This window comes from Macrobrachium nipponense, chromosome 26, assembly GCF_015104395.2.
Source record: "Macrobrachium nipponense isolate FS-2020 chromosome 26, ASM1510439v2, whole genome shotgun sequence".
NCBI classification, from domain to species: Eukaryota; Metazoa; Arthropoda; class Malacostraca; order Decapoda; family Palaemonidae; genus Macrobrachium; species Macrobrachium nipponense.
In genome coordinates this window covers 75,691,367-75,707,088 of record NC_087215.1, presented here as the reverse complement: position 1 = coordinate 75,707,088, position 15,722 = coordinate 75,691,367, and the positions used below count along the sequence as shown (strand labels likewise).

The window sequence follows — 15,722 nt, the reverse complement described above, 5'->3', positions numbered from 1 at the left end:
GTATAAGAAAACCGGGCTTTAAAAGTATCAAAAACTGGTCTTTTAAAGTGTCAAAAACCGGGCTTTAAAAGTGTCAAAATCCGGTCTTTAAAAGTGTCAAAAACCCGGCTCTTGCAAGGTATCCAAAAACCGGCTTTTAAAGTGTCACACCGGGTTTAAAAGTTTAAAATAAAAAACCGGGCTTTAAAGTATCAAAAACTGGTTCTTTTAAAAAGTTGTCCAAAAACCGGGCTTTCTTTAAAAAAGTGTCAAAATCCGGTCTTTAAAAGTGTCAAAAACCGGGCTTTCAAGGTATCAAAAACCGGGCTTTAAAAGTGTCAAAAACTATGTAGGGCGGCAGTGACGTCATTGTGCTTTACGTAGTGCACTGCAAGCATAACTAAATGGGGTTTGCAGCGTTCCCTTCGGCCACATAACTGCACCTAATCTTTTAAGCATTTTACTTCACCTCCATTCCCCTTTCCCTTAGTTCAGCCTTGCTGTCCAACCCTTTTAACTCCCTCTTTTCAATGTATTCAGCACTGAACGGGCGAAAGTGGCACCCGGGGCTTGGTTTGACAGCCTAAAAATTTCATAGATTTCCAAAAAAAAAAAAAAATGTCAAGAAAGGTAAGTTCAAAACCGCCATTGAAAATTTAAGATCAGAAACTAAGAAAAAGTAATAGTCATGCTTTGTTTTTGTTTTTTTGTTTTTTTTCCAAGCATATCAATAGCCTTAGGGGGCCAGAAGATAGATAGGGACCTAACAATTTCTCATCACTGAGGAGATCGACAGGATGATGAACCTCTAATTGGCTGGTTCATTATCATATCTTCTATTGTTATTCAATCTTGAATAATAAAATTATTTAAGAAAAAAAAGCCTTATCTTTGAGTATCCAAGAATAAAAAACGAAAAAAAAATTAAAGTAGGTTTGATGGAGCTTCCTTCACAGATAATTCTGAAGGAGAAAATCGCGCCATCACATTCCATCATCATTAACCTCTACGATTTTGTCCTCATGTTCCGATGCTGATTATGGCCACGATAAGGATCAGACTCAGATAAGGAAAAGAAGAGGTTCTTATTTATCTCTCTTGTATCTGAAACCTGTGGATGTTTACTGTATCTTCGAAATAGTGGAATTTAGGAAATAAAACATCTGAAAATGCATTTTCAATCTATCTATAATAATAAAATCGGAGTGAACCTTACTTGCTTGTTGTGCTAGGCAGATAGGGGAAGCATGACACATCCACCCTCCTCCTGCAAACCTGTTTGTCCACCCCAAGTAGGTAGGGGAGACATGACACACCCACCCTCCTCATGCAAACCTGTTTGTCCACCGAGGGTGGGGTGTGGTAGGTAGGGGAATTTAGACATCGACCTACCTCCTGCAAACCTGTTTGTCCGGAAAAGTAGGGGAGACATGAAACATCCACCCTACAGCAAACCTGTTTGTCCGCCCCAGGCGATGCAGGGTAGGTTAGGGGGGGGGATTGACATGGGAGGGGGACCGCGCGTCATCGAGCTCGTGTTAAATAATTCCTTTCATTTGGTTTTCCGATACAACTGACTAAGCTATGGGGATCTTCCTGTGTTTCGTGTCTTTGTAACAGCAAAAGTTTACGTTTCTTGCGTCATTCACAGCTAACCTGAACGAGTTATGTCATCTGTTAGTAAGTCGTACTCAGTAAAAAATCAAATTCTCACAACGTCGTCATCTTGATAAATACCCTAAGGAATTTCCCACGCTGAACCAACAACCCCCCACCCCAAAACTCTCCAACACACTAATCTATTGTTTATATGTGCAGATAGTTTAGGTATGTATGTATGTATGTATATACTTCGGTCACTGTCCCATTTCTTTTCCTCCAATATTCATACATATTGCATAATGTGCATACAGTCACACTGACCAACCCTAAACGATCATTACTTGCTAATGTCATAAATGTTAAATATATATATTTATATATATGATACATACAAAATATTACATATGTATATCACTGCAGCAATGACGTCACTAACATGGAAATGTACCAAAGGGCCAAGAGGCACTTCTCGTTTGTTGCTACAGAACATTATCTACCGTTATCAATTTGTTATCTTGGATCTCCTGACGCGCTGATTACGATAGTAGAGGTCACTGCTTCTAGCTACGAAGAAGCTGTCTGAGGACAAAAGAGATCATCTCGTTCCTAAAGAAATGAAAGTTTTTTAAATTCTGTTCGGCCAGAGCGATCATATACGCACAGGGCAGGTGCTAGGAATCGCATGACCCAATTCGAAATTCCAAACTCGGCTCCCTTTCTCCCTCGAAGCTCGGTTTTCTTTAAACTGAGACGGCAACATCTTGCACTCAGAGAACTATTATTAAGACGATTTCTTTTCTAATATAAAAATGACTTTCCAAGTCAAGATTTTCTATTAATATAGTGTATGCATAATGCATAATAATGTGCGGAATAATACTCCCTCATTCTTCATTTCATGTTTTCCTAGGCGGTTTCTTCCTTTCAGAATTCAGAACAGGCTGCAAATGGTAACTCTGGCGCAGTGCCCCGTTAAGGCGCGTGGGCCCAACTGATCAAATTGATCAGATAAACTTAAAATCGGCCATGCATGATACACCGCAAACCAAATCACGCTTTGACAGCTGAAGCATGAAACCCTCGGTAATGTATAGTTATATACAAAGCAAAGCTGAATATATAAGAGACAATGTAGTTCCTCACATTACGGTGAAGTTTGTTTGTATGGTGCTTTTACGTTGCATGGAACCAGTGGTTATTCAGCAACGGGACAAACGGCTTGACGTGACTTCCGAACCACGTCGAGAGTGAACTTCTATCACCAGAAATACACATCTCTCACTCCTCAATGGAATGGCCGAGAATCGAACCCGTGACCACCGAGGTGGGACGCTAATACCATACCAACCACGCCGCTGAGGCGCTACATTACGGTGAAGGTCGGCCTTCATCACCAAAGCAGTGAAATGAGTGGCAAAGAGTAAATGTGAAAACACATTCAGGCAAACGATAAAAAAACAACAACACTAGATTCTGTAAACTCCATATCCAGACGAAATCGCACAATTATGACAAATACAGTTCAAGGGTAGATAAAGTCTCCATGAATGATTACAGAGGTACAGTCGAAGGGCAGATACAACACTACATGAATGATTATTAAATATTACGACCAGATCAGACGTATCCACCTGGTGACAACTGGTGCAAAATTCACAGACCCGTATTGGTTTGTTTGTTTGTTTGGTGTTTTCACGTTGCATGGAACCAGTGGTTACTCAGCAACGGGACCAACGGCTTGACGTGACTTCCGAATCACGTCGAGAGTGAACTTCTATCACCAGAAATACACATCCCTGACCCCTCAATGGAATGCTCGAGAATCGAACTCGCGGCCACCGAGGTGGCAGGCAAAGACCGTACCAACCACGCTACTGAGGTGCTTCAGACTCGTGTTGGTTCAACTACTACGTAGCTCTTCAAAGGCTGACCAATCAGTGCGGGTCAAACTTCAAAGGAAGACATGCCCAATGCCCAAACTTGACGGTTGAATCCGTTTTTGCAGACCTCCAATAGGCCTATTGAACGGCACTGAGTCTAGAGATGGTAGTCATTCAATTGCAAAGTATCCTACTAAGTTGCACACATCTGCCTCTTGGAAGCTCGAATTAAGTGATCAAATAATCCTTTGCGACCCCTCTCTCTAATGGGCATTAAACACACCACAATGAATTCAAGAGTAACTTGAGCTATAAGCAGTTACGCACAGACACCTTATTGGGAAGACGACATAGGCAACCCCAAAACTGTAAATATCAGGGTGACTGTATTAAATTTAGAGTAACAGCGATACATTATCTGTGATCACTGCAGCCCAATGTCCAGAAGTCCAAAGATGATCTTACTGTAATTCGCAAAAAGCTCAATGACATACACTTGTAAGATAATGAGCCTCATAAATGTTGTTACTAAGGAGTTTTGTTAGGAGTTTTTTCCCATCAGTGCACTTCATGCGATACACTGTAGGCATTGCTTAAGGTTCTTTGAAGCGTGCCTTCGGCCCCTAGCCTGCAACCCCTTTCAATCCTTTCACTGTACCTCCTTTCATATTCTCTTCTCTCATCTTACTTTCCACCCTCTCCTAACATTTGTTTCATAGCGCACCTGCTTTGAGGTTTTCCTCCTGTAACCTGTTACACCTTTCTAACCTTTTAATGCCAATTTCCCTTTCAGCGCTGAATGACTTCATAGGTCCCAGTGCTTGGCCTCTGACCTACATTCTAATATGTATTCAATTCAATTCCCTAGGGCGTTTTTATTGTTATCAATTTCTCAAAAGCGGGCAGCAAAGAATTCTTTATTTCTCCCTACAACACTCAAATCCTCTCTACGCTCATCTGTGCAATTGATGGAACTATACCCGTAGCTCATACAGTTAGGTGACCAGTTAAAACAATTTACGAAAGGAACAGGGGCCATTATCGAACTCAAGAGCTCAACTGGGAGCACAAATTAACATTTCCTATACACGATTTGGTTCGTATTTTTATCTCCCACCAATGCAACTCTAGGTAAGTTCTTCTGTGGTACTATAAACGATACAAAATACGAAACAATCTGCCTCTCGCTGAATGAAAATGTTTAAGACAACATAATTTACTGTGGGAGTTATTAGGAAGCAACTATTCCTAAAAGGTAACCAACTTCTGGATTCCAGCAGTGATGTCTTCTCATGGAAAGTTATTGGAACACTTGGCCAGCTCATGCTATTGCGGCAACTTATAGCAATGAGCTAGTTTATTTACTTATTTTATAAAGAATATATGTATACTTGTTACCGTTCACAAGTGTTCAACAATGCCACTAGGTACAAATCGAATGGAGGCCCGAGTTGACCAAGGTACGATTTGACTTGGGTTCGAGTAGCCCAGATGATGTGTTCGACCTGGGTACGAGTTGGCTTGTTTTTTGGGGAATGTAAATTTGAAAGGCAATCAAATCACAAATCTATTTGGCATTTCTTTTTTTTTAATCTGGTCAAACAATTTAGACGAATATTTTCGACTCAAAACACGATCAAAGCAACTGTTTACATAATGAATGCAAATCCACGACCACATTTCTACCCAACGGTAACTCCCAACCTTACGTCATCTACTTGTTACTTTGCAAATCGAAGCGTTTCATTTCTAACTATCGGTTGGAACGTAGGAGAACTCTTCGTATATATAGGCCACTAACCTAACAAACTATAAAGAACGGGGGGGAAATGCAATTAGTTTCCTTCGTTAGGATATCAAGATTGCGAACCCTCCAGGTTGCGGAACCTAACCCCTCAAACTGCGCTCTCCCCCTCCCCCTCCCCCCGCCCCCCACAACACACACACAACGAAAAAGGAAATTATCCTTTTAAGCATTTATCTTGCTCGAAGGAGTTTTCTAGCTACAATATATATCTGATTAAAACAATCAACACTATTTAAATCTGGATAAAAAAATGTTTTTATTTCAAATAAAACAGAAAAACCAATGTTTAAAAAAGTGTTTCCATACCTAGAGTATTACTATGTAGATGATACATTAGCACTGTATATATGCATATATACTGTCTGTATGTATATATATATATATATATATATATATATATATATATATATATATATATATATATATATATATATACAGGGGGTCACACAAACTTACTCGAATTCCTGAGACACTTCATTGGCTACACTGCTTTCATAAAAGAGAAAAATGTTAATCAGTCAACTACAATAAATAATTTTCCTCAATAAAACCACATCTTACACAAAAAAAAGTCAACAGTTGCACATTTCTTTAAAAGACTAGTACTTGTACAAAAAGCCTGTTTTGTACAAACTCTGTATTCAGATGCCGTCCTGACAATGCTATGGTGAAGTGCAATTTTGGTTTTTGTTTTCCAGTAGTGTGGGCATGCAAGACTAAATGTGAACAAAACTATCACAATACATCGTCCGTTACGTAACAAGGTCAACTCTCAATGGACTTTACAAGATCTCAATGAACTTAATCAGGTCAACTTTCATTGAACTTGAGGTAAACTCTTGCTGAACCCTTTTTAAAGATTATTTCGAAGGAGTGATAAACTTCCAACCTGATGAGTGATGCACAAAATCTCCAGTTTTTATAAAGACTCATGTTTTTCAACTTCTTAGCCATGAGAGTTCACCGGTCGATAAAATTCACGATATACCGTGATAATTACCTTGTGTCTTAGCTAGCTAATTACTGTATGCTACACTTACAGCAATATGAAAACAAGGTATTGTTAGTCAAGTGTTTTAGTCAAATTCTAAAATATATACTGTATGTGCATGTAAAATGTTACAGCATGATTTCTCAACGAGTAGTTCTGTATAAACGAAGAAATAAACGAGATATCGGATAACATCTTAATTTATAATCAAAACGAAATTTTTATAAATGAGTGCTTTAAGGAGTTTAGTGTGGGACATGGAAAAAAAAAGAAATAAGTGGAAACGGACAAAAAGTAAACAAGAGGATGTTAAAATAAAACGTAATGAAAAAAGAATATTATATCATCTAAGAGCTGGAGGTTGACATACCTGCCGTCTTGCCTCCAGAGCTCTTGTCTGAGATTTTGCCTCTGGAGATTTGGTCTCCAGAGGGCTGGTCTCTAGAGGACTCGACTCCGGAGGACTCGTCCCCAAGAGACTCAACCCAAGAGGTCTGGTATCCAGGTATTTCGACTTGTACAATCTTTCGTCTAGAGGCTTTGTCCACGATAACCGGTCGTCTAGAGTCAAGGTGGAAGATGGCCTATCATCCATGAGACTCGACCTAAACGTATTGTCATCTAATATTCTAGAAATGGATGATTTGCCATCTAGAAGGCTGGTCCTAAAAGGTCTGTCCAGTGTACTTGTCCCGTACGGTCTATCACCTAGACGGCTCGTCCCGTACAGCCTATCGTCCAGGCGACTGAGTCCGTACGGTCTGTCGTCTAGGTCTAGGATACTCGAACTGTATGACGGTCTATCGTCAAGGGGTTTTAAACTAAGTGGTTTATCCTCTAGATATCTGGTCCCATACGGTCTTTCGTCCAGAGGGGTGTACCCGTAAGACGGCTTCGACTGATAACGGTCAGGTGAGGGTGAAGACCTCTTGCTTTGAAGTCTCTCGTCTAAGCGTCTCATCCTCTGATAGCTCTCCTCTAAGGGGCTCGTTCTCTGGTAAGTCTCCTCTCGAGGTTTCATCCTCTGAAGCCTGTCCTCTAGAGCCCTAGCCCTCTGAAGTCGATCCTCCAGAGGCCTGGTCCTCTGAAGTCTGTCCTCAAGAGGCATTGTCCTCTGATATCTATCCTCGAAGAGCCTGGTCTGGTACAATGTCTGGGGACCAGACATGCCGACCATGGCCTTGAGGTCTCCCAAGTACACCTTCTTGACGGCTGCCATCACCCAACAAACCCCAAGTCTCTTCCTTGGTCAGCAGAGCTGCCGTCGCTCGCTCGCGCTCTCTCTCTCTCTCTCTCTCTCTCTCGCTTGCCCTTTGTACGACACCCTCACATCACGCCCTCGCGCCCACCACCACTTAACTCTCGCGCCTACGCATTTCGCTCTCTCTCTCTTTCTCCGTTATCTGCGGACTTTGCAGAATCAAATCAACGCCTCAACACACAAGTCTGCACCATGAAGATTATAAGGTCCTCAGCCAGTTCCAACAGAAACAGGTGAGAAAAGATGACAGTAATATGTACCTTAATCATAAACAGATCAAACAAGGATGTACATTAGGATGTGCAATGGGTTTTCAAAGACACATAAAGGACTTAAGATTAAGGTTTTTGATCATATATTCATCTGGAAAAGTTACAGGCAATAATATGGAAGCTATAGCAGTTGATATAAAAAAATAGGCTGCAAGGGGTATGGAGAGAAATAGATAAAACGGGTACACAACACAGATATGGTACATTACTCCTAAATCACATCAAATATTAAAAGAGCTACAATCTAAGAAAATCCTTACAATCAATAGTTAAAGAAAGTGCACCAAACACTCACAAAAAATAGCCGATTAGTAATTTTTACGTAATATGTTTTTTTTTAGCTTGAAATGCAAATAATACACCAATACCCCGAATTGCCCATAAAACCTCTTTTATACAACATTTTTTTAATATATTTACATATATATATGTGTGTATACATATGTATAAATATATATATATATATATATATATATATATATATATATTATATATACACACACACACACACACCCATATATATATATATATATATATATATATATATATATATATATATATATATATGTATATATATATATAAAACTATGTATAACTGAATAACGAAAGTTTGGAACGTGATAAAAAATGCATAAATAAAGGTATACCTTTACTTATGTATATAACTATGGGTGGGCTATCCTTAAAACCCCCTTCAATACTAACGGGTACCATGTAGTTGGTAGGGTGTACTACCGTACACTTACAAATTCTTCAAAGGAAGCCCCTAGCCTTTATCTTTGACAGTTCACTAGCTCAGCTTGTTCAACACATAGTTATCCCCAGAAATTGTATAAAACCAATCTAAAAAAATTACCCTAACAACAGAAACGGCTTCTTCAGTGCCACAGGAACAAGTATATCCAGCACGGGGGGAAGCGGGAGCAATCTGTACTTTTACAGTGTTTTCAACTCTTTGTGTTATTGACAAGAAATGTAAAAATTGGGTGGTTAAGATCTTTATGATGGAAGATTTCACCTCCGACATCTTTAGCCTTCCCCATAATTCCAATTCAGTATTGGAGGTTGGTTTGTTTGTTTGTATGGTGTTTTTCCGTTGCATGGAACCAGTGGTTATTCAGCAACGGGGCCAACGGCTTTACGTGACTTCCGAACCACGTCGAGAGTGAACTTCTATCACCAGAAATGCACATCTCTCACTCCTCAATGGAATGGCCGAGAATCGAACCCGTGACCACCGAGGTGAGAAGCAAACACCAAACCAACCACCCCACTGAGGCGCTTTTCAGTTTTGGAAGAACCACGCAAGAAGCATTTGGATTCTATTTAGAGCTGGTCCGCTGGTGTATATCGGTTGGTGTCGTGGAATGCCACTCAGATGTCGCGTGTTCGCCTCTTCCCAAAAGAGAACAACAAACACTGGCACTGTACCGTGTGATCAGTTACTGCTGCAGTGTGGGGTTTGTGGTGGGAGGTTGAAACCAATATTCTTTGGAAGATTCAATTTCAAGTTAACGGCCCCTTTGGTGTGCTTGTTCCATGTGAATGGGTTTCATTTACTGAACTATTACACTAATGATAATAATATTCTCTGAACAATGTCAATCCTTTGATCTCATTTCTGGTAAACGCTGAACAAAGGTCATTCTACCTATTTCCTTTCAGAGAATCTTGAAGTCTACATCTGTGACCACTAATTCTAGATTATGTCGTGGGCCTCAAAGGGCTACTTACGCAACATTCTGCCAAATTCAGCCAAATCCAAAGAATGCTAAGTTTTGCAGTTTCTATATTGGTCAGCTCAATAACTGCTCAACACCTGCTTCAAGGGCCCTCAGCTTGCCTGCCTCGTGTTTTACTTGCATCATACAACCTTGCCTATTTCAAGGTATAGGTTTATTGTCTTTCAGTGGGTTCTTCTACAACAAGAACTTACTCTTCGTTGTTGTTTTACTTTCGTAACATTTCCATATTTCACCTCTTCACGATGGAAAAATGGCAAGACTGCAAGTAATCAGACATATACACAACACCACAAAGTTAGGTTCTGTGATATTTATTCATTTTTGTCGTAAAACATGGTTTCTATTGAGATATTTCTAAACCTTAAGGAACAATATACAGTATTTGCTTGTATGTTAAACTACGTCTAAAATACAAGAGAGACAGAATAAAAATAAATAATCAGTTTCATTAAGTACAAAAAATATATATAAATAAAATCTCACTTTGACCCAAATACTTTTATATTCAGATAAAAAACTACCAAGAAATGGAACCCAGGTTACTGTCAAAATGCCGAAAAAAATCTGAACAAAATAAGTCCTCAATGAACTTCAGTCTATATAATTCATGTAAAAATGACTACCTCGAAGGAGGATAGTTACACCATCATCCGTCTTTAAATAGAAAATACTGGTTTTTTCCTGGATAGTGACCCCAAGGGTTTTCGGGGCCGGGGGGGGGGGGGGGGGGGGGGGGGGGGGCCGCTTATCCAGGACTCATATTTCTTGGGGGTCATCTGGATGATATTTACAGTCTTTTGTTTATGTTTTTAGGGTCAACCCCAAAGACATTGTACTAAACACAACCCAGCTAAGCAATAACCAACGAATTCAGCAAATATGGAATAATACGCCCGAACGAACACAATATAGATATTACATTTTTTATACTGCAGGAACCCCGATGTTCAACACCTTTACAGTATATTCAAAACGACTGGAATTGAGCAAAAGTGGCGATTTCCAAAGTGGGAAAGCAAAATCTTTACCTAAATACCATACCTATGAATGCAAAATTTATCCCCATTTACTTATAATCTAAACTGGTCTTCACAATGGTCTCTGTTAAAATGCTATCACAAACCAGTGCAAGTCTTTTCGGAAAAGAAACAGAAGAAGTCGTGTCTTTATCATCTTAACAAAGGTATCACAGGTGCAAGTATGATTTCAAGTGTTTATCATTATTTCAGTTAACAGTTAACCAAGTTCAAGGTTGCAAAAAGAAAAAAAAAATTAAGTATACCTTGGTTTCACCAGACCACTGAGCTGATGAGCAGCTCTCCTAGGGCTGGCCCGAAGGATTAGATATTTGTACGTGGCTAGGAACCAATTGGTTACTTTAGCAACGGGGACCTACAGCTTGTTGTGGGATCCGAACCACATCGAGAAATGAATTTCTATCACGAGAAATAAACTCCTATGATTCCTTGTTGGCAGAGCAGGGGCGGAATCGAACCCTGACCCTGAGATTAGTAGAGCATGTAACCGACTCGTCCAACGAGGAACTTCAAGGTTGCAGATCTTATGAAAGATCACATGAAAATGATAAAACAAAAGGCAACTATAGGGACGAATAAAACAATATGCCAATGAACCGCATATTTTTTCTACATATAAAACTATCAGTTTTAAAATGACGTTATCAATTTTAACTAGATCACCGGGTAACGACGTAATAGCCAGTCAACATGATAAAGAAAAAAAAAGTAACTAAAGACCCCTAACAACTACGCAGCGACAGCACCGAGGTCAACGACGTAGTCAAGATAAGGGGGTGTCAACTGAAGGAGGTACTCCCCCTCCCGTGGGCCAGGGCATCGTTAGCTGACACGGGGTCGCCGTTTCCGAAACCAGGTGACAGTGGAGGTCAGGTGTTTCGTCCCTCTCGGTCCTACCACACAAGTAATATATTAATATATATAGATATATATATATATTATATATATATATATATATATATTATACATATGTATATACATATACATATTTAGGTATGTATATATACATATATATATAAAAGTGTAAATATACTCAGCTACGTAACTCACGAACTCTAGTACAAGGATCGATCTCAGACGGGTAAAACGATTCATACATTTTCCCCAAAAAGAATGCAATGTGATTCTGTTGACCTCGTCAGTTGGTCGATTGTTGTGGGTTGTAACGCAATAAGAAGAATGGCCTTTGACCAGCAACCTCAACCCTAATACTGAAACCGAAGGGCCTCGCCATTTAAATGAAAAATACGGAATCATATGAAGGGACCTTTTTGCGAGTCATTTTTTTTTTTTTTTTAAATCGTATTTTTCTCTTGGCACCAAACATGGAAGAACAATACGTGATACCGTCAACTGGGTTCTTGTAGCAAAAAGAGACGCTGTACAACTCTGATGAGTGGAGATTCGCGGAAGATAAAATACATCAAAAAACATAAATATAACCTATTGATCTCATTTTGTAGGATACGTATGTATGCGTAATAACCACAAACCCGTGAAGGTGTTGATTCTTAGAGTAGTTTTATCAGAGCACTGATTGCACAGAACTCTTCCAGGCTGGCCCGAACGAAGGATTAGTTACTAAACGTGTGCAAAAATTCATTAGTTTTATTTAAGGAATCTGAGACAGACCCTAAGCTTACGAGGCAAAGATGATGATGGTGATGATGATGATAATGACGTTTATTATCTTGTTAAAAATCTACCTCTCATATATTTCAGTTTCCCACGACTGACATCTGTTTATAAAACCTGCTACTTCAATTTATACGTAAATGTAAAAAACTGCGTAAATGGTGTTGATTGAAAATATTGTCTACAGTAACTTGAAGAAGTTGTGTCTTTCTTTCAAGTAACAATCAATTAGTAGCATTATCACTTCAAAAACAGTTACAATAATAACAGGTAAGTTATCACAATTACCAATCTACAAGAGCACCTGGTTATCTACAGTTTCTACAGCAAAGATAATACGATCTACAGAATGAACGCTACACAAGATAATGCAAGAGGATTATCAAGGAGAGCGAGAGAGAGAAAAAAATGAGGTTTATTTCATCTTAAAAGACCACCAGTCTACAAATGGGAACCTGGACAACTACACAATCTACAGCAAAGAAATTACGACTACAGAGAACTACGTGATAACCTCGCATTTTGAATAAGAAAAACTTATTAGTGTTAACCCCAAGAAAAGATGACGCAGGCCAACTGTTCTACAATTAAATAGTTAAAAGGTCCTGATTGCTCAACTACAAAAACTCTACATCTTATCTACAAGAAGCATTTCAGATCTACAACTATCAGAATGCGACACAGTTAACAATCAAAAGGTTTCTCGATTTACCGATCTGTATTCGACGAACCTTCCACGAAAGAGAAAGATGATACAAATCTACAAGGTGCAGTTTTTGGATCTATATAATTTTTCAACAATGCATAGCTACTTATATCGCCAAATAATGGAATTACCATAATCAAGCTTCCTCGACCTGCAGTTCGCCCCCGCCCCCTCCCCAGTACCGCCTCTCTCGCTCTCATTTACTTGGTATTAGTGATCAGAATCAATAAAGTACATCGTGGCTTGGATAAGACTGATATACCTAGATTGCCACGCCATGGTAATTGTCTAAGCAGATCAAGTTAACATTTCCTGGCCCAAAACTACAGGAGTGGTTGTGTGATTCGAGGCAAAAATCATTCCAACCCGTCGTGAGTCTGCTTTTCAGATAAAATTTGTATCCCAGTTAACACTTGGGGACATTTAGAGACACCTGGGATGTCTGGCAAATTATTTCCCCGTCTCATAATTCGTAATAATTACTGACTTGGTATTTTCCAAGAAAAACTATGGCAAAAATTTATGTCTTTAAGCATTGAATAGCCTTTTTCCATAGTATATGCTATGAGACATGTTATAAACCTTGCATTATAATGACAAACTGTACATCCCAGTATTTTTCTAAATTTCTTCATTATACCAAACAAATAATTCAGCTCATCAATCCTAAAGTCAGTGCTCCATACTCTCAACCTCATGAATAACGAAGAAGCGTGTTTACATGTTTACAAGGAAAATGAAAAGTTTTGAAAAGGTGTACACTATGGAATTCTCTGGGAAAACGAAAAACTTTTAAAAGGCGTTCACTCTGGATTCCTCCAGAGAACCGAAAAACTTTTAAAAGGGGTTCACTCTCTGGACTCCTCCAGGGAAGCGAAAAACTTTTAAAAGGTGTACACTCTCTGGACTCCTCCAGGGAAACGAAAAACTTTTAAAAGGTGTTCACTCTCTGGACTCCTCCAGGGAAACGAAAAACTTTTAAAAGGTGTTCACTCTCTGGACTCCTCCAGGGAAACGAAAATCTTTTAAAAGGTGTTCACTCTGGATTCCTCCAGATAACCGAAAAACTTTTAAAAGGTGTACACTCTCTCGACTCCTCCAGGGAAACGAAAAACTTTTGAAAGGTGTTCACTCTCTGGACTCCTCCAGGGAAACGAAAAACTTTTAAAAGGTGCACACTCTTTGGACTCCTCCAGGGAAACGAAAAACTTTTAAAAGGTGGTCACTCTCTGGACTCCTCTAGAGAAACGAAAAACTTTTAAAAGGTGTTCACTCTCTGGACTCCTCCAGGGAAAACGAAAAACTTTTAAAAGGTGTACATTCTTTGGACTTCTCCTAATACTAACATCTTGGCTCTTTTAAATATACTACAGCGTAACTAAAATCTATCAAATCTACATTTTACACTTTAAATGTGATTTAAGACATGACATGATACAGCAGTTATTTAAATACTGGCTTAACAAGAGTGAACACTCTTCTATGAATAACTAATGCCTACGACCTACTGATACATACCATACCAACTGCAATCTATTATCTTTAGCAATTTAAAATCTCAGGCTTTAAATATTGCATCCATTCACTTCCCGCACACAGCAACCGCAACTACAGATCCTTTAAAAACTACAGCTATCAATGTTCGTGAAGCCTCTTGAATTTCAATCGTCAACGCGCTGAAAGATCATACAAGCTAATGTGGCTTGTGTACATAGACCTACTTTTATTAAAACTGTGTATCTTTTAGTTATTAAAACTATGTACTAAAAGATTACGGAAGCTGCAGTGATACTTTCTACGAACCTACTTGATTTGCTACGTTCTACACGATTATAAAAGCTACTGTGATTTGTGTTCGTGGAGCTACTTCGATTTAAAACTGCCTCTGGACTAAAGGATTATGAGTGTGATGACTGTGTACTATCCTATGGTGTTGTCCTTGCAATGCACTAACCCCATGAAGGACACAATACAGCAGACGGTGTAGAATCCGGCAAGAAGCAGCCACCCACGCAGGGTGGGCGATCTCTTGCTTCGCCCTCAGGTGAATCATCAGGTGAACACATGACTCCTACACAGGTTAACCAAACTGGGATCAAACTCGACCAACTCTCACACTCCTTGTGAGTCCCCACCACCCAACTGGGCTTGGCACTGGTGCCTCTAAACATAATCTCGACAGCAGCATTATAGTAGTTTTTCCACTAAAAGAGCTCTTCATAAAAATTGTCTGTATTTGTACAGTGTACTCTAGACTACAACAGCACCTTCAAATATGAGGTCATGAAATCAAACTCACAAGCAACATTGTAGCATTTGAAGTGCTCTACCATCTTTAACAATGACAATTCTGGCTTGTAGACTGTACTTTTCAAAACAGAACTTTCTATCACAAAGGGTAAAACTTCTACTTGGATTACTCTTATATCTATAGGGCATACTTTTGGCCACAACCAGGATACAGAACATTTTAGGCTACAGTGGACTGCAAGTGAATTAATATGAGCATAACGTTATATTCCCCTTACTCAAACACCACTTACTGCTTTCACTGTATTACTGGCGTCAACAATAACAGCTATAAAAAATACTTGCAGGCAAGTTGATGTTCGGGATAATATTAAACTAAATCATAGTTCTACCAGTCAAATCGTCCATCACTACTGAATTAATATAAACTTAGAATGCAATTGTTATTAAATTCATTATGTACATGAAAACCTACTGTAGTCGTTAATGATAAATATTTATCATTAACATATTTTGACTTCGTTCTTACTCTAATTTTAGTCAACTAATACGTGTCG

General features: G+C 39.1%; 1 protein-coding gene across 10 annotated transcripts in view; it reads right to left on the bottom strand.

Annotated features, from left to right (window-relative positions):
• The window catches only part of LOC135200451 (cystathionine beta-synthase-like), a 189,514-nt gene that overhangs the window by 47,170 nt on the left and 126,622 nt on the right, over positions 1 to 15,722 (bottom strand). For 4 of the 10 annotated variants that reach the window (XM_064229099.1, XM_064229101.1, XM_064229100.1 and 1 more), the window contains exon 1: positions 6,630 to 7,493. The exons of 5 other annotated variants lie outside the window; for them this stretch is intronic. In XM_064229099.1, the coding sequence (XP_064085169.1) occupies positions 6,630 to 7,478 (849 nt within the window). In that variant the 5' untranslated portion in view covers positions 7,479 to 7,493. Of the gene's footprint in view, positions 1 to 3,242; positions 3,300 to 6,629; positions 7,494 to 15,722 lie in introns of those variants that run through there. One more of the 10 variants, XM_064229106.1, reaches the window with a different exon arrangement.